The 18,847-nt window shown below is 42.6% G+C and overlaps 8 protein-coding genes across 8 annotated transcripts; 5 read left to right on the top strand and 3 right to left on the bottom strand. All coding sequences in view use genetic code 6, as the record gives it.

Moving 5' to 3' along the window:
- Positions 1–108: 108 nt before the first annotated feature.
- On the top strand, positions 109–795 carry SS50377_28738 (40S ribosomal protein S6; the record flags this gene model as incomplete). The annotated part of the gene is made up of 1 exon (XM_067912492.1): positions 109–795. The coding sequence occupies one exon, from the start codon at positions 109–111 to the stop codon at positions 793–795; it is 687 nt and encodes a 228-aa protein (XP_067760174.1).
- A 109-nt stretch (positions 796–904) lies between these two features.
- SS50377_28737 (Kinase, NAK) lies at positions 905–3,118 on the top strand (the record flags this gene model as incomplete). Its single annotated transcript, XM_067912491.1, has 1 exon — positions 905–3,118. The coding sequence occupies one exon, from the start codon at positions 905–907 to the stop codon at positions 3,116–3,118; it is 2,214 nt and encodes a 737-aa protein (XP_067760173.1).
- Positions 3,119–3,402: 284 nt separating this feature from the next.
- SS50377_28736 (GTP-binding nuclear protein RAN/TC4) lies at positions 3,403–4,032 on the bottom strand (the record flags this gene model as incomplete). The annotated part of the gene is made up of 1 exon (XM_067912490.1): positions 3,403–4,032. One exon carries the CDS (start codon positions 4,030–4,032, stop codon positions 3,403–3,405), a length of 630 nt encoding a protein of 209 aa, XP_067760172.1.
- Positions 4,033–4,220: 188 nt separating this feature from the next.
- SS50377_28735 (putative Amino acid transporter) lies at positions 4,221–5,525 on the bottom strand (the record flags this gene model as incomplete). The annotated part of the gene is made up of 1 exon (XM_067912489.1): positions 4,221–5,525. The coding sequence occupies one exon, from the start codon at positions 5,523–5,525 to the stop codon at positions 4,221–4,223; it is 1,305 nt and encodes a 434-aa protein (XP_067760171.1).
- A 503-nt stretch (positions 5,526–6,028) lies between these two features.
- SS50377_28734 (Transmembrane domain-containing protein) lies at positions 6,029–6,925 on the bottom strand (the record flags this gene model as incomplete). Its single annotated transcript, XM_067912488.1, has 1 exon — positions 6,029–6,925. The coding sequence occupies one exon, from the start codon at positions 6,923–6,925 to the stop codon at positions 6,029–6,031; it is 897 nt and encodes a 298-aa protein (XP_067760170.1).
- A 6,113-nt stretch (positions 6,926–13,038) lies between these two features.
- On the top strand, positions 13,039–15,459 carry SS50377_28733 (Ubiquitin carboxyl-terminal hydrolase family protein; the record flags this gene model as incomplete). Its single annotated transcript, XM_067912487.1, has 1 exon — positions 13,039–15,459. One exon carries the CDS (start codon positions 13,039–13,041, stop codon positions 15,457–15,459), a length of 2,421 nt encoding a protein of 806 aa, XP_067760169.1.
- A 187-nt stretch (positions 15,460–15,646) lies between these two features.
- Positions 15,647–16,399, top strand: SS50377_28732 (Ribosomal protein L2; the record flags this gene model as incomplete). The annotated part of the gene is made up of 1 exon (XM_067912486.1): positions 15,647–16,399. One exon carries the CDS (start codon positions 15,647–15,649, stop codon positions 16,397–16,399), a length of 753 nt encoding a protein of 250 aa, XP_067760168.1.
- Positions 16,400–16,679: 280 nt separating this feature from the next.
- SS50377_28731 (uncharacterized protein) lies at positions 16,680–18,629 on the top strand (the record flags this gene model as incomplete). The annotated part of the gene is made up of 1 exon (XM_067912485.1): positions 16,680–18,629. One exon carries the CDS (start codon positions 16,680–16,682, stop codon positions 18,627–18,629), a length of 1,950 nt encoding a protein of 649 aa, XP_067760167.1.
- Positions 18,630–18,847: the final 218 nt, after the last annotated feature.

Below are 18,847 nucleotides of genomic sequence, written 5' to 3'. Positions count from 1 at the left end.
TGCCATATAATATTATTAAATAGTTTTTATAATTATTAAGACTAGCTATAATACATATATAAATACCTATTCTCGTTCGTTTCATTTTTCTATTTCCACTCCACGTGTATGCCCAAAGGTTCATTCTGCAAGGTTAACGTCCAATGCCCCTCTACTGGTGGTGCTAAATCTTACCAGATTGAAGACTTCCGTAAAGTTTAACAATTACACGGTCTCCGTATTTCTTCCCAGTTTGACGGTTCTCTCGTTGACCCCGAACTCGTCGGTTGCACTCTTTAGATTACTGGTGGTAACGATGCCTAGGGTTTCCCTATGATGTAGGGTGTTCTCAAGAACCAGCGTGTCCGTCTCCTTCTTTCCAAGGGTCGCCCATGCTTCCGTGAACGTAAGACTGCTCAAATGAGAAGAAAATCCATCCGTGGTTGCATCGTTGGTGCTGATCTCCATGCTCTTAACGTATCTCTAGTTGCTTTTGGTAACACGACAGTTGAAGGTGTTACTAATTTACACAAACCCGCACAGCACTTACCCAAGCGTGCTTCTAAGCTCAGACGTTTATTTGGTATCCCCCACTCCAAGCTTGCTGCTGATCAACACCACTTAGTTGTAACTCTTACTCGTGAAGTAGGTAGAACTAAGACCTCTAAGTCTGGTAAGACTTATATCAAGACCCAGAAGATCCAGCGTTTAGTCACCAAGAAAACTTTCACTCGCAGAACCGCCAAGAGAGTAGCCATCAAAGCTAAGCAGGCCGTATCTAAGAAATTACTTGAACAGTTCAAGCCTTCCAAATGATTAAATTTGATTTTTTTAAATAAACTATTATTCCAAAATTTTGATTTATATTATTTGCCATTATTTACTATTATCATATATAAGCACTCTTTAATTTGTCACTCCACAAATGAGGCAATTTCAGTCCAAAGTAACCTCGCTGATTTCTGCCGCAAAACAGCAAATTACGACCACAGTAGCGAAAACCATCCAGCAGGACGCATTCATCGGCACGTTCCTGCCGTACCACAACCTGCAGGTGACCAAATTTCTGGCGCAGGGCTCGTTCGCGAACGTGTACGAAACCTCGGACCCGCAATTCCTCGTAAAGAAGCAGTTTGCGCAGTCTCCAGAGCAGTTCCAGGCCGCTATCGCCGAGTACGAGCTCCAGCGCGCCTTCGAGCACCCGAATGTCGTTCAAGTTTACGCGCTCATCGTCGATAACGCAATCATGCAAAACACATCCTAACTGCCTTACCGTGGACCCGCAAACGTCGTCTACGTGATGGAGCGATGCGAGCAGCAGCTGGTCGGCCTGAAAGAGCTCCCGGAGGCGCAAATCACCGCCTATTTCGCGCAAATCGCGGCCGCGTTCGCCAAAATCCACTCCCTCGGCTTCATAAATCGCGACGCGAAGCTCGAGAACATGCTCCTCCGCAACGGCCAGGTCAAAATCTGCGATTTCGGCTCCGCGACAAATTTGCACCACACGGGAATGGAACTCATAGGGAACGCGAGTTTGCGCAACGCCCTCGCGGCCGAGGTCGAGAACGCGACGACGCCGCAGTACCGCCCCCCGGAGCTCGTAAACCTGCTCTCGAAGTTCGACGTGACGGGAAAAGTCGACGTTTTCGCCATCGGGGTCGCCGTGTTCCGGCTGATGTACGGCCGTTTTCCGTTCCCGGAGGGCGAGGTTCTCGCGAATTTCAACGCCCGTTTCGAGTTCCCGGACGAGGCCGTGGAGCACCTCGGCCCGTACGCGGAGCGCAGGAACGTAATGCGCTACAGCGCTGCGCTCAAGGGCGTCGTGCGCGCCTGCCTGCAGAAGGACCCTGTGGACCGGCCGAGCTGTGTGGAGCTGCTGGGGATGTTGTAGGGGGGCTAGTATGTGTAAAATGGTGTTGTTTAAGAGATTTAGGGGGGTTAGAATGCGAATTTAGGTGTGCAAGGCTCTGGGGCCGGATGTCAGTAGAATTTGTTCGATTTTGCGCCTGTTCAGAGTCCTTAACATGTGTAAAATCATAATTTCGCTCCCTAAAACCCCGCATCTGCACCACAGCAGAGCTTGTTCGACTTCGCGCCTGTTCAGAGTCCTTAACATGTGTAAAATCATAATTTCGCTCCCTAAAACCCCGCATCTGCACCACAGCAGAGCTTGTTCGACTTCGCGCCTGTTCAGAGTCCTTAACATGTGTAAAATCATAATTTCGCTCCCTAAAATCCCACATCTGCACCACAGCAGAGCTTGTTCGACTTCGCGCCTGTTCAGAGTCCTTAACATGTGTAAAATCATAATCTCACTCCCTAAAACCCCGCATCTGCTCCCCCGTAGAATTTGATCGACTTCGCGCCAGCCATGCCCTAGCAGAGCCATAGCGCCCTGCCGAATTCGCCCTCCGAGATCTCGGAAACTCTCAAATTGCAGCATGACTTGTACGCCGAGTTGGCGCCGGCGCCTACACCAACCGCGCTGGCAGGGCAGTTCCCGCCAAAGACGAAGGTAATTCCAGACTACGAGTCAGCTTACTAGGATATTCTGGACAAGTTCGTTTCCAAAATCGACTTCCGCCCGCTTTTACCGGAATTTCCAGCGTAGAATTTCGTGCAGCTGCTGAAGAGGCACGTGTCGCTGCCCTTCAATGTGGAGAACTTCACGCCGAAGCTGATCACCTTGCGGTACCAAGAATTGGCACTGACAAGTTTGGTGTGCGTTCAAAAAGAGCTAGATCTGAAAAGTGTGGTCTAAGGGGCCTAGACGCTGGTTATTACTGCCAAAACGAAGTAAGAATAGATGATTGCGAAGGAGATTTTGATTCTGACTGCTGTAGTTGACAGCCTTTAAAAGTGTGAGTCTGGGCTTAGCATAAAAACTTTATAGTCGTTGACGAACGATCTCGCATCGCTGCACACTCTTAAAAGCTCCCCATTGAAAAATAAAAGCGTCGGGTTTATTTTTTCGTTTGTGAGCAAGAAAGCGGCGTCTTATTGCAAAAAACTGTTGGACTAGGGGGAGGTGGAAGCAAGAGACTGCTATGCAGAGTTAATTAAGGATTTCAAAGGATTTTAAGGAATTACTGGATGTACATTTAATTTGTGCGAAAGTTTAGAACTGTATGTTGAGTGATGTGCCATTTGTTTTAGATTTTATTCTAGAGTGATTTAGCTTTACTATTAAACCTATAAAGCTTCTCCTATAAATTTTAATCAATGTTATATGACGCAAAACTGCTGTATCGATATATGCGATTAAGTTTTTTAAATCAGCTTATAATATTTTCTAGCGAGTATCTCTGATGATTACTAATTAAATGAGTATATTAGCAATTAAAGTTATCTTACCTTATTTATATGATCAAAATAAGGTGCTGAATTAATAATCAAATAAGTGATAACAAAAATAGCATTTCATCATTCGTCATCGTCAGGAAGAGCGACGTTAGCTGCTTAGTTTAATGCATCATTAATTTGAGCCTTGTCCTACTCAGTCATCTATATCTCAGCAGGAATAAGTGCGGGAGCCTAAGTAAAACTTAAAGTAGGATCGTTGGCAAGCTTTTTGCAGATGATTAAGAAAGGTACTTCGTAGTTATAATTGGATTTTGCTGAAATTTCAACATAATCAATACCCTTGTTTCTATGGAATGAAACAGATTGAGTACGAACTTCACGATTCTTTTAATCACACTTATTACCAACTAATACCATTGGAATATCTTAAACGATTCTGACAACATCATTATACCAATTTTCAACATTTTTGTAAGTATTACGAGAAGTTACATCGAAGAATAAAAAACATGCTTTTGCGTTGACATAATAACCATCACGAAGACCACCAAACTTTTCTTAACCAGCAGTATCGTAGACTTCAAAATGAACTTCCCCTTAAGAAGTATAGAAGGGAAGAGAACGAACTTCAACACCAATAGTTGCAATATATTGACGACGGAATTCTCCCGATACATGACGCTAAACATAAGTAGTCTTACCAGTAGCACCATCACCTACGATAATAAGCTTAAAAGTAGGAACGGACATTTTAACTTTGGAGTGGAATAAGGAAAGGAATATATTTTATTAATAATCAATAAAATATATTATATAATTAATATTGTTTTTATGAATAATATTAATTTATGACTATTATATTATAATTTTAAATATTTTTACAAAAAATATATTACTAGAAAACAAGATAATTATTATTTTTAGTACATTTATTCATATCACTTAATAAAGCAGCCTATAACCCCTAATATCATTAACAGAACACCCACTATCACAACTATAGTATTTACAATCAGCCCTATAATTTTCTTCTTTCTATCATGTTCTTCGTAACTCCATCGCAAACCTAACAACCCTGGAAACACTATAACCAAAGGCACACATGCGATAGAACTCACAACATCTAAAACAATCCCTACGTCAGTAAGAAACAGGCTAATTCCTCCAAATAGTATATTTAAAAAGATAACAATTATAACCTAATGCTTATACTTTATTTCTCGTTTTCTACAGCATAGTTCCAATAAATTAGCCTTGAAGCAAAACATCATCAAGGGATAGCTGCAAACTAGTATAATAACTAGACTTATGTTGCAAATGTAAGAAAGCGCTCTGTACTAGATTAAATTATCGAAATTTTACAAAATGTTTGGCTCAACTTGATCTGAAAACACGAAATAACCAGTAGATATTAACAGATTCATTATCAGTATACATACAATGCTGAAAAATGCGCTCTTATTGAAGCTCTTTGATGAGTGATTCTTGACCTCCTAGAACACGTTCAGAGCATTAAAATGTCCCGCGAAAGCCAGTGCAGAATATGCAAAAGAAGCGAAAAACTAAAATGTAATTGGCTTTATTGCTATAGGAGGTTCCATTTCAGGCAGAGTCAACTTGTTGGTCGATTTTAGGACGCATAGGGAAACTGTGAACAAAACCACGTAAAATCCGCAAAAAATTGAGAGAAGGGAGCTGTATTGCAGCATATTCAGCTCAGGAACACTGCTTAATGGTGTTATCGCTAAAACTAAGATAGCCGCAAATACTAAAGCCTTATGCCACTAGACGCTTAGGAAGAACAGGTTGTCCCGAATTAAAATACAGAAAGAAACCATTATGAAGGAGGTAAAGATCAGAATGCAGAACGAGCTTAAATAGCCAAGCGTCTTATTTAAAAGCGACTATATCAGCAGCTAGTAGTTGAAACATTTCGTGGCCCTTGCTGAAGTACCCAGAAGATGGAAGGTGTAATAAGCCAAAATGGCAAACATACCTTACTATATGTACCCAAATACGTATCCAGTTCTGTTAAAATTAAATGGTATGGTGAGAATTCCAGCTCCTAGAATCGTGTTGGTTAAGTTTAGTGTCGATGAGAATAGTGTTGCTCGATGTGGTTTCTTTTAGCTTAAATGCGATACTTGCGTTAACTTAAATTTTTAATATATTGATTAATAGGAGGACTACGGATTTCCTACATGGTTAGATATCAATTCTTAATAAGTATCATCTTCATCCATTTGATTTGTTATACACTTTATATTATTAACTATAATATATTATAATTTTTAATTTATTTTCCTATCTTATCGTTTTCGCTAATAATAAGGAAGTTAAAACTTGTGAATCATATTCCTTATATGATTATTTAATACTTTATAGTGTAAAGTAGTTATAGCTTAAATGTGGTGAAATGTATAAAATATAGTGAGAATCTTAATTTATGATATAAAATCGCTCTATATATAAATACTTAAGTATATAATACTTTTGCTTTAGGTTAGCCCAGCGACTGCCGGGCGATGTAAAATATAATTGGAAGCTATGCTGCGGTTGGTGGCCTCAGGAAAGCAATTTCGCGAGTCATTATCCACAGGTAATTTAACAGTCCTCCTAGGGCACAACCCACGCTGGCGGGTTGCTTAGCAGAAGGCTGATGATTGACAATGAAGTGGAAATAGAATATCGATATCGGTTAGGGGTAATATTATATATATATATATATACGCCCAAAATTCAACACTCACTTCATCCGACCCTCGAAATACCGAGCCCAGTACTCTGAGGTTGTTTCCCAACCCATCACAGTTTGTACACCTTCAAAGAGGCCTAATAATAATAAACTAAATATAAAGCGCATATTCTCTCCAAATCCAACTGCACTCATAATTATATTGATAATCATTTAGAAAATTCCATACTTATAACAATTTGTTAATTTAAATGTTATGAATCCACCTACAATATAGCAATAATTAATAATCATTCTTGATTAAATTGATACCTATCTTAGTAAAATCGTAATAACTTAGTCTATAACTGTATAAAAAATTATGCAGGAAAGTAATTTTTATTAGCAAATCTGATACTCTATTATTATTGGATATACTGAAATAGTTATAATAAAAAATATATCATCTGAGAATTACGTTTATATGTAAATTTTTTCTGCTACCTCTCCCTATAAAAGTCTTGCACGAATTGGTTTAATCTACAACATAAAGTATAAAACCCCAATTATATATGGAATTGCAACTTGTTGAACAAGTGTATAATGTTCTAAACATGTATTATACTAATGAATCATTACACAAGAAAAGAAAATAGATAAAAATGGTGAAGGCTCTTAATTTAATAAATCTGATAGCAAATAACTCGTAATTAAAACTGAAATTGAAATAATAAACATAATCTATATTTCAATCATTTTTATAAAAAAGAAGTAATTTAATGTTAATGAGTATAATAAAGCTAATTTTTATATTTGTTATTTTACGATATTAATTTAATATTGGAAATTTATTATAAATTAGATTTTTAAAAAATATATACAAATTAATAATAACTATTATAAAATCAATGGATTCAAATTATATGATTTTTGTTTATTAATAATTTTTTGGAGTTTTATATATAACATTATCAATCATTTAGTAAATATAAAATTATATTCAATGTTTGTAATTCAATTTAGATCAAAATGAGCAAAAATATTATCTTATATTTGTAAATTTTATAATAATAAATAGTCTGCCATAACCTTTTTATATAAAATATCTTTCAGATATTAATTATTTTAAATCTATAAAATGTTCATATAATAAAAGCTTTTATTATAACATGAATGTTGATTTTATTTGTAAATTTGTTGATAATAATTTCTGTTAATATTATAAATACTAACGTCATATACCAATTAAATTAAAGAATATAAGTGAGTTCACCTGATATTTAACCATCACTAATGTGATAAACTAAATTGGGCGAATAGTGAAAAGAATTATCTATCATCCATGATTAATTCTTATAGCCATAAATAATCAAATTTTATAAATCTAAAATATTAGATAACATGATAACTAATATATTATTTGGAAAAAGTCTAAATTACTTTTTTATATTAAAGTTAGATGAAATGTTAACACTCAATCTATAAATTATTTAATTGTGAGTAATATGAGTTGATAAATATCAAATAGGATATATGGTAAGATAATTAGTATTTATTCTTTTTATTAGTTTGCTTTAAGATATTTTTATATTTAACATTAATAATAATATATATAAAATTATGTTATAATTCTTTTATTATTTTTTATTAACACTTATAACTAGAAAAATTAATTGCTATACTATTATGGATTCATTAATTCTTATAAAATCTAGGTCCACCACGCGAGCAGGCTGGATGGCCCACCACGCGAGCAGGCGGGATGGCCCACCACGCGGGTAACCTGGATGGCCCACCACGCGAGCAGGCGGGATGGCCCACCACGCGGGTAACCTGGATGGCCCACCACGCGAGCAGGCGGGATGGCCCACCACGCGGGTAACCTGGATGGCCCACCAGGCGAGCAGGCGGGATGGCCCACCACGCGGGTAACCTGGATGGCCCACCAGGCGAGCAGGCGGGATGGCCCACCACGCGGGTAACCTGGATGGCCCACCAGGCGAGCAGGCGGGATGGCCCACCACGCGGGTAACCTGGATGGCCCACCACGCGAGCAGGCGGGATGGCCCACCACGCGGGTAACCTGGATGGCCCACCAGGCGAGCAGGCGGGATGGCCCACCACGCGGGTAACCTGGATGGCCCACCAGGCGAGCAGGCGGGATGGCCCACCACGCGGGTAACCTGGATGGCCCACCACGCGAGCAGGCGGGATGGCCCACCAGGCGAGCAGGCGGGATGGCCCACCACGCGGGTAACCTGGATGGCCCACCACGCGAGCAGGCGGGATGGCCCACCACGCGGGTAACCTGGATGGCCCACCAGGCGAGCAGGCGGGATGGCCCACCACGCGGGTAACCTGGATGGCCCACCAGGCGAGCAGGCGGGATGGCCCACCACGCGGGTAACCTGGATGGCCCACCAGGCGAGCAGGCGGGATGGCCCACCAGGCGAGCAGGCGGGATGGCCCACCACGCGGGTAACCTGGATGGCCCACCACGCGAGCAGGCGGGATGGCCCACCACGCGGGTAACCTGGATGGCCCACCAGGCGGGTAACCTGGATGGCCCACCAGGCGAGCAGGCGGGATGGCCCACCACGCGAGCAGGCGGGATGGCCCACCACGCGGGTAACCTGGATGGCCCACCACGCGAGCAGGCGGGATGGCCCACCAGGCGAGCAGGCGGGATGGCCCACCACGCGGGTAACCTGGATGGCCCACCAGGCGAGCAGGCGGGATGGCCCACCACGCGGGTAACCTGGATGGCCCACCAGGCGAGCAGGCGGGATGGCCCACCACGCGAGCAGGCGGGATGGCCCACCACGCGGGTAACCTGGATGGCCCACCACGCGGGTAACCTGGATGGCCCACCAGGCGAGCAGGCGGGATGGCCCACCACGCGGGTAACCTGGATGGCCCACCACGCGAGCAGGCGGGATGGCCCACCACGCGGGTAACCTGGATGGCCCACCACGCGAGCAGGCGGGATGGCCCACCACGCGGGTAACCTGGATGGCCCACCAGGCGAGCAGGCGGGATGGCCCACCACGCGGGTAACCTGGATGGCCCACCACGCGGGTAACCTGGATGGCCCACCAGGCGAGCAGGCGGGATGGCCCACCACGCGGGTAACCTGGATGGCCCACCACGCGAGCAGGCGGGATGGCCCACCAGGCGAGCAGGCGGGATGGCCCACCACGCGGGTAACCTGGATGGCCCACCACGCGAGCAGGCGGGATGGCCCACCACGCGGGTAACCTGGATGGCCCACCAGGCGAGCAGGCGGGATGGCCCACCACGCGGGTAACCTGGATGGCCCACCAGGCGAGCAGGCGGGATGGCCCACCACGCGGGTAACCTGGATGGCCCACCACGCGGGTAACCTGGATGGCCCACCAGGCGAGCAGGCGGGATGGCCCACCACGCGGGTAACCTGGATGGCCCACCAGGCGAGCAGGCGGGATGGCCCACCACGCGAGCAGGCGGGATGGCCCACCACGCGGGTAACCTGGATGGCCCACCACGCGGGTAACCTGGATGGCCCACCAGGCGAGCAGGCGGGATGGCCCACCACGCGGGTAACCTGGATGGCCCACCACGCGGGTAACCTGGATGGCCCACCAGGCGAGCAGGCGGGATGGCCCACCACGCGGGTAACCTGGATGGCCCACCACGCGAGCAGGCGGGATGGCCCACCAGGCGAGCAGGCGGGATGGCCCACCACGCGGGTAACCTGGATGGCCCACCACGCGAGCAGGCGGGATGGCCCACCACGCGGGTAACCTGGATGGCCCACCAGGCGAGCAGGCGGGATGGCCCACCACGCGGGTAACCTGGATGGCCCACCAGGCGAGCAGGCGGGATGGCCCACCACGCGGGTAACCTGGATGGCCCACCACGCGGGTAACCTGGATGGCCCACCAGGCGAGCAGGCGGGATGGCCCACCACGCGGGTAACCTGGATGGCCCACCAGGCGAGCAGGCGGGATGGCCCACCACGCGAGCAGGCGGGATGGCCCACCACGCGGGTAACCTGGATGGCCCACCACGCGGGTAACCTGGATGGCCCACCACGCGGGTAACCTGGATGGCCCACCAGGCGAGCAGGCGGGATGGCCCACCACGCGGGTAACCTGGATGGCCCACCAGGCGAGCAGGCGGGATGGCCCACCACGCGGGTAACCTGGATGGCCCACCAGGCGAGCAGGCGGGATGGCCCACCACGCGGGTAACCTGGATGGCCCACCAGGCGAGCAGGCGGGATGGCCCACCACGCGGGTAACCTGGATGGCCCACCAGGCGAGCAGGCGGGATGGCCCACCACGCGGGTAACCTGGATGGCCCACCACGCGAGCAGGCGGGATGGCCCACCAGGCGAGCAGGCGGGATGGCCCACCACGCGGGTAACCTGGATGGCCCACCAGGCGAGCAGGCGGGATGACCCACCACGCGGGTAACCTGGATGGCCCACCAGGCGAGCAGGCGGGATGGCCCACCACGCGGGTAACCTGGATGGCCCACCACGCGAGCAGGCGGGATGGCCCACCAGGCGAGCAGGCGGGATGGCCCACCACGCGGGTAACCTGGATGGCCCACCACGCGAGCAGGCGGGATGGCCCACCACGCGAGCAGGCGGGATGGCCCACCACGCGGGTAACCTGGATGGCCCACCAGGCGAGCAGGCGGGATGGCCCACCACGCGGGTAACCTGGATGGCCCACCAGGCGAGCAGGCGGGATGGCCCACCACGCGGGTAACCTGGATGGCCCACCAGGCGAGCAGGCGGGATGGCCCACCACGCGGGTAACCTGGATGGCCCACCAGGCGAGCAGGCGGGATGGCCCACCACGCGGGTAACCTGGATGGCCCACCAGGCGAGCAGGCGGGATGGCCCACCACGCGGGTAACCTGGATGGCCCACCACGCGAGCAGGCGGGATGGCCCACCACGCGGGTAACCTGGATGGCCCACCACGCGAGCAGGCGGGATGGCCCACCACGCGGGTAACCTGGATGGCCCACCAGGCGAGCAGGCGGGATGGCCCACCACGCGGGTAACCTGGATGGCCCACCAGGCGAGCAGGCGGGATGGCCCACCACGCGGGTAACCTGGATGGCCCACCACGCGAGCAGGCGGGATGGCCCACCAGGCGAGCAGGCGGGATGGCCCACCACGCGGGTAACCTGGATGGCCCACCAGGCGAGCAGGCGGGATGGCCCACCACGCGGGTAACCTGGATGGCCCACCAGGCGAGCAGGCGGGATGGCCCACCACGCGGGTAACCTGGATGGCCCACCAGGCGAGCAGGCGGGATGGCCCACCACGCGGGTAACCTGGATGGCCCACCAGGCGAGCAGGCGGGATGGCCCACCACGCGGGTAACCTGGATGGCCCACCAGGCGAGCAGGCGGGATGGCCCACCACGCGGGTAACCTGGATGGCCCACCACGCGGGTAACCTGGATGGCCCACCAGGCGAGCAGGCGGGATGGCCCACCACGCGGGTAACCTGGATGGCCCACCAGGCGAGCAGGCGGGATGGCCCACCACGCGAGCAGGCGGGATGGCCCACCACGCGGGTAACCTGGATGGCCCACCACGCGGGTAACCTGGATGGCCCACCACGCGGGTAACCTGGATGGCCCACCAGGCGAGCAGGCGGGATGGCCCACCACGCGGGTAACCTGGATGGCCCACCAGGCGAGCAGGCGGGATGGCCCACCACGCGGGTAACCTGGATGGCCCACCAGGCGAGCAGGCGGGATGGCCCACCACGCGGGTAACCTGGATGGCCCACCACGCGAGCAGGCGGGATGGCCCACCACGCGGGTAACCTGGATGGCCCACCAGGCGAGCAGGCGGGATGGCCCACCACGCGGGTAACCTGGATGGCCCACCACGCGAGCAGGCGGGATGGCCCACCAGGCGAGCAGGCGGGATGGCCCACCACGCGGGTAACCTGGATGGCCCACCAGGCGAGCAGGCGGGATGACCCACCACGCGGGTAACCTGGATGGCCCACCAGGCGAGCAGGCGGGATGGCCCACCACGCGGGTAACCTGGATGGCCCACCACGCGAGCAGGCGGGATGGCCCACCAGGCGAGCAGGCGGGATGGCCCACCACGCGGGTAACCTGGATGGCCCACCACGCGAGCAGGCGGGATGGCCCACCACGCGGGTAACCTGGATGGCCCACCAGGCGAGCAGGCGGGATGGCCCACCACGCGGGTAACCTGGATGGCCCACCAGGCGAGCAGGCGGGATGGCCCACCACGCGGGTAACCTGGATGGCCCACCAGGCGAGCAGGCGGGATGGCCCACCACGCGGGTAACCTGGATGGCCCACCACGCGAGCAGGCGGGATGGCCCACCACGCGGGTAACCTGGATGGCCCACCACGCGAGCAGGCGGGATGGCCCACCACGCGGGTAACCTGGATGGCCCACCAGGCGAGCAGGCGGGATGGCCCACCACGCGGGTAACCTGGATGGCCCACCACGCGAGCAGGCGGGATGGCCCACCAGGCGAGCAGGCGGGATGACCCACCACGCGGCCAAGTTCGGTCTACTTATCAGTAACAATATCTATAATATATGATACGAGTATATTATTTTACTAATAAATTTGCCTTGGGTTTATGTAAAGTTAAAATTTTCTCTATATTTAACAATATTAAAATAAGATCAATAGCAGTTACATCTATAGTTTATATTCTCTTAATCATAATAAACATGATTTCATGTCTGTAAAAAATAAATAAAATATTAAGTATACAGAACTCAAATGTCCAAATTAGTACTATTCTATATTTATGGCAACGATATTATTATAAATACCGAAAATGCGAATCTGAAAGCTTATTGAAACTAAAAAAATGTAGAAGAAAATAATGTATAATCTAAAATGTAGTACGATCGCTTGTTAATTTAGTCTAGGTATCTGTTTGTAGAAACATTATCGTAAGTTCTGTTAATTGAAGTTATTAAAAGATGAATCTACTAAATATAAAATGTAGATGATATTTTAAAGTAGATTAGAATTATGTATTAATAAAAATAGTATTATTTTGTAATAATTTTCATATGAAGTAACCAGTTGATAGCATTACTACGTAATTTAAATATATTTAAAATAATTAATATGTTCTGTTATATATAATTAAATACCACTTTAATTAAATGCAAAAGTTTCATGGACTTACTAATTTTGGTGCAACTTGCTATTTAAATTCAACTGTATAAGCATATATTAATTGTCCAATAATATAATTACTTTTAAACTTTCCGTATTAAGATAGTTTTAATACATAATCAGATCAAATATTATTCGCACTTAAGGAACTAATTTTTCGAAAGTCATATTAAATAACAAAAATTTTAGATCCAGTAAATATATGTAACTCTCTTAATGTTATTGGTGACAAATTATATGAATAAGAGGATGCTAATTTAATACAAAAATAAATATCCGAGGCATTTGAATAAGTATTTGGACCGTCGGGTGTATTTATTGGATAGGAATAGCAAACAATTACATGCAAATCTTGTTCCCATATTAATTAGTCGTTAGTTACATATTCTGATATTTTTTTATAAATTAAAGGTTGTTTGTCGTCAGCTTTTTTCTAAAAATTGTAACCGGAAGATTTGGATTATAGATGTTAATGTAAATCTAATGAACAATCAAAACAACAAACATATTAAAAATTCCCAGATTTACTTATTATTACATTTTCTCGGTTTATTTTTAATGAAAATACATTTTAGTTTATAAAAAATGAAAATAGTTGTGAGATAATTTAAAAAATCGATGTTAAAGGGCTTTTATGTTATAAAAACTAATCAGAAGAATTTATTAAAGTAACTCTATAACCATATATTTACTTTACTACTTGTAGCAAAGAATGTTTAGATGAAATTATTTAGGTTCCTGAATTATATAATTATATTATAGAGAATTATATCGACAATTTATAGGTAACTGAATATGTATACTAATTATAGAGTATTGTATGCCATACTGGAAATATATCATCAGGTCATTATTATACTTACATTAATAAAAGTACTAATTTAGAAGAAGAACATTTCTATGAGTTTAATGATTCGTTTGTCAATAAAATATAGAAATTTCCAAATTCTATTGGAAGTAATGCTTATATGTGTTACTATGTGAATATTAACAAATGTTAACAAAATAAAATTGATATAGATAATTTTGGATCTGAATAAATGAAAATATAAATCAATCAAGAAAATTTAGAAGAATCTAATAATGTAAATAAAATTGATATTGAACTGTAGACCAATCATTAGTCTTGTGATGAATTTCCAATTCTTAATAACTAAATGTTACCCTAATATTATTTTAAGATTTCTTAGTTTGACAGCAATATTTCATTGTAATAGTTTTTAGAATAGTTTAATCTTCCGTATTCTTAAGCGTTTAATTTATATTAAATGTATAATACATCAGATGTTATAAAGTAAACCATTAGAAGATATTCATTATTTGCTAACTAGAGTAATTTATAAGACAAATTAAACTGTTTTATATAAGAATTTAAACTTCCTCATAAAACTAGCTAAAAGGCTAGAATTTTTATTGAATATCCTTGTTAAAATAAATCATATGATTTTAAAGCATGCTATATTTAATTTAAGCTACTGAAAGAAAATAATATTTTAAAATTCGTGGTCATAAAAATAAATGATGCATTATTTAGTTAAGAGGATTATAGTTATACAATATCTAAATAACTATTCGAAAATTAATTACTATAATATTTTGCACACGATGAATTGGTATAATATGAATTATATTAGAATAATTGTTTACATATAGAAAATGAAATGAAATTATTTAATGGAGACGTTATAAGCATCAAAATTATTCCAAAGATGTATAAAATTTACGTTAAAACACATTTTATAACAAAATTTTACACTTTTAATGTTAAATAAAGCGAAATTGAAATAAATGAGACGATCATAAATAGTTTGTAGTTAGGTAATAACGATACTTACAGAATTCATATTGATGAGAATAAAATCATAATAGAATATATTTTCAGAAATAAGTTTTAATTGTATCTATTTCCACAATTAGATTATGTTGATATATTTTTTGATGACAATGCTACTGTTGGCCATATTTTGTAAAATAAAATAATTAAACTTTTAGCGCCAAACTGTGTTATTTCAAAATCTTTGTCTGTAAAAAATGTATTAAAAACGGATTAGTAACTCTAAGAGTAAAAGTATATACTAGTTCCACATGGTGAAATTGCTATTGGTTATTTTTAAAGGTAAATAAAATAACAATCTAAATTTGTAGAAATAGTAATACTTAAAAAATAACAGTAATTAATTTTCACTGGTATATAAACTTCGAATTAGGATATAAAAGAACATGATTACTGTTAGTTTATAGAAAAAGCGACTGGGGAGATTGTTCTAAGTATCAAAATGAATGATGATAAAGTAATAGCCATATTGAAGTGAATTTAGCATTAAATTTTTAATATATATTTAAAAATGCTATCAATCCTTCAACTTTATCGAAATTAAGAAAGTATAGATGATGTTTAAACATATGCTTTTAATTTTCATTTCACAATACAACTATTATATAATTTATAAGAGTTATTCATAAATTAAATTAAATTTGCAGTACCACTCCTTTTGTACAATGGGTCGTCGTATTCATCAATAACGTATGGGTCGTGGTGGAATCTTCCGTGCACACCGTGGTTCCGTTGGTCCCGCCGCTTTCCGTTCTATAGACTATGTTGAAAGACATGGTTTCATGCGTGGTGTAATCACTGATATTGTACATGACAAAGGTCGTGGTGCCCCCATAGCCAAGGTTCAGTTCAAGTCTTGCAGAAAATTCGAACGTGAAACTGAAAACTTCATTGCTACTGAAGGTATGTATACTGGTTAAAACGTATATTGCGGTGCTACTGCTGAAATCGCCATCGGTAATGTCCTCCCAATCGGTCGTATCCCCGAAGGTACTTATATCTCTAACGTCGAAGAAAAAGGTGGTGATCGTGGTGCTCTCGCTCGTGCGTCTGGCTGCTATTGCTTAGTCATCTCCCATAACAAGGAGTCTGGTTAAACTCGTATCAAGCTTCCTTCTGGTAACAAGAAGGTTATCCCATCCTCTTCAAGAGCTTGTGTCGGTATTGTAGCCGGTGGTGGTAGAATCGACAAGCCATTGCTTAAAGCTGGTAATGCTTATTATAAGCATAAGGCAAAAAGAAACAATTGGCCCAGAATCACCTGTGTCGGTATGAATCCAGTCGACCATCCATTCGGTGGTGGTAACCATAAGCATATTGGTACCCCTGGTACTCGCTCCAGAAGACTCGTACCTGGTCAGAAATGCGGTTTAATCGCTGCTAGAAGAACTGGTGTCGCTGGTGGTAAGCGTGTTTGATTGATTAAATTATGATCAACAATTTCTGATAATCTTTGTTTTTAACAAAGGCTGAGGATAGATATTCTATTGGATTTCAATAGGATATTTTTATTTATTAATAGTCTCACTATGCTTATATATTTTATTCGTATGAAGCCATTTTAAAGGTCTGTTGAGAATTTACTATTATTTCTTAAATTTGGAAAACATTTTTTTAATTAATATTACATAACATAAAAATATTATATCTATATATTATATAATATTATATGTATATTATTCCACTCCAAAATTTTAAATGACTGATTATGATGATTTGTGTAATGGGAATGGTGAATGGAAAAATATATAGCCTGTAATGAGAAGTGCTCTATTCGGATAAGCCTAAGATATGATTGCTCTTAAAGCTCATTTAGTTGAATTTTCTAAAAAACTTTAGGCATAAGAAGCTGTATCAAAAGAAATTCTTCTAAAGTTATCTAGACCTGATCCTGAATTATCTAAGAAATAATAAGCGTTAGAAGATAAATTTACTGCGTTTTAGCGAACATCAACATAAAAATTAGATGATTTTGAGGAAAAATTGCTAGAAGTTGAACACTTTTAAAAATAAAAAATTTAAAATTTAACGGAAATAGTTTAAAAACTTTCACAAAAACATGAAATATCAATATCGAATTTAGATAAGAACATGTTTTAGTAAACAGAAATGCTTTAAAATTTAAAGCAAAAAACAATTTAAGAAACAACTCAATTATCAGCTAAATTCGATACATTTTTAACGAAAACATAGCTCGAATAAACAATCGATAACTATACGCCGACCTCATCGTTAACAGCTTAGCTTTAAACGCTTCGCTAAGATCTTTAAAATCAACTCCAACAACTGTAAAGCCAGACAAAAACTAATTTTGAGACGCTGAAAACGTCAAACTAGAACTAGCACACAGCAACGCTTAACTAAATTGAAAAAATAGTAACTGATAACGCAACCTCTATTCCAACGTCACAAGATATCTCAGATATATCAAAGACAATTTTTGTTGAACAAATAAAACATTTTGCTAGCAAAAATGTAGTACAATCGATCGCGTAAAAACTTAACGATAGAATATAATAATTATCTCTTCAGAACACCGAGAAAACCACGTTTCTTCAAGAAGAAAATAACGCAAAATTCGCAGAATTCTCACAAAATTTACATTCAACGTAGCAGAAATAAGCAGAACTCCAAAACGATATTTCAAGTAAGCTATTAGAGCTTACAGTTTTGAAAAGTTTCGATAAAAAATTGAAGGATTTGGAGGTGTAGATGAGTTTCAAATTGGATACTAACAGTTTGAATAATAGCAAATTCGTCACTAGAGATGTTTTAGAAGACGAATTCCACCAGCTCCAAAATGCCACTTAGAGATAAATTAAAGCAGAAGTGGAAGGTTTCGTTGATAACTCACTTTACAGGACTGTAAAAAGCATTATTAAGGCAGAATTGGATATTTAGGCTACCCATGTAAGACATGACTTGGAAGATCGTTTTAAAGAAAATTAAGATGGGCTGATGAAGAAAATAATGCGAGAAATTAGCCCTCACGAGAGCTTATAAAAGCTCGACTAGAATATTGAGGATATTAGGTAGCTTATTGAAATGGTAGCAAATGATGTAGACTTCAAGTTAGTGAAATAAAATGAAGAAAATGAATAAAAACTTACTTGTGAAATTAGTGCAGTTAGACATGCTATAGATTCTATTTAGAATGTATTAAGCTCCTAAAATGATTTGGTTAGCTGTAAATTAAAGGAGTTTGATTTAACGTGTAATAATTCTTCTAATATTATTGTGCCTACGGCTAAGTGGTTATGGAAAAATAAGAAGCTTTCATCTTAAAATTCAATTATATGGTCAGAAGAAGCGTAAAATACATTACAAAGTAACTTTTTATGGGAAAAAGGAAAAAGTCAGATTTTAATAGTTTCGCCAGGTTGCTATTAAGTATAATTTGTTGTTTTCAGTCGTAAAAGACCAACAATTTAAATTATGGTAAATGGTGAGTGTGTTATCAGTGCTATGAGCGGTGGTGTTGGAACAACACTGTATAGTACGCCTAAAGGTGCTGGTAGTTAAACATTTTATGGTTAGAGTTTAGTAGATTTTTTATATTTAGGTGGGAATAGTGTTGTCCAACTATCAATAGGAACTGAGTTCAGTTCATGCTTAAGTGGGTTCATGTAGTTGTAAAGAATGTGGTGAGAATATTGTATTTTTTTAACTTTGTTACTAATTATTATTAAAGTATTAGTAATTTATCTTATAGAATATGTTATAGTTATTCTTATTCTAATTTTATGTAGTAAAAGATAATTTTACATAAGACTATATTTTTTATTATATAAATATTGTGAAGATTTTTTATTAATATATGAGTTGAATTGAATAATAGGCAATAAAGATTTTTCCATTTTACGGTT

Source organism: Spironucleus salmonicida (assembly GCF_000497125.1).
Source record: "Spironucleus salmonicida strain ATCC 50377 chromosome Unknown tig00000015, whole genome shotgun sequence".
Classification (NCBI taxonomy): Eukaryota; Fornicata; order Diplomonadida; family Hexamitidae; genus Spironucleus; species Spironucleus salmonicida.
Note: the sequence above shows the minus strand (reverse complement) of the source record. Positions and strands in the feature narration are given on the sequence as shown.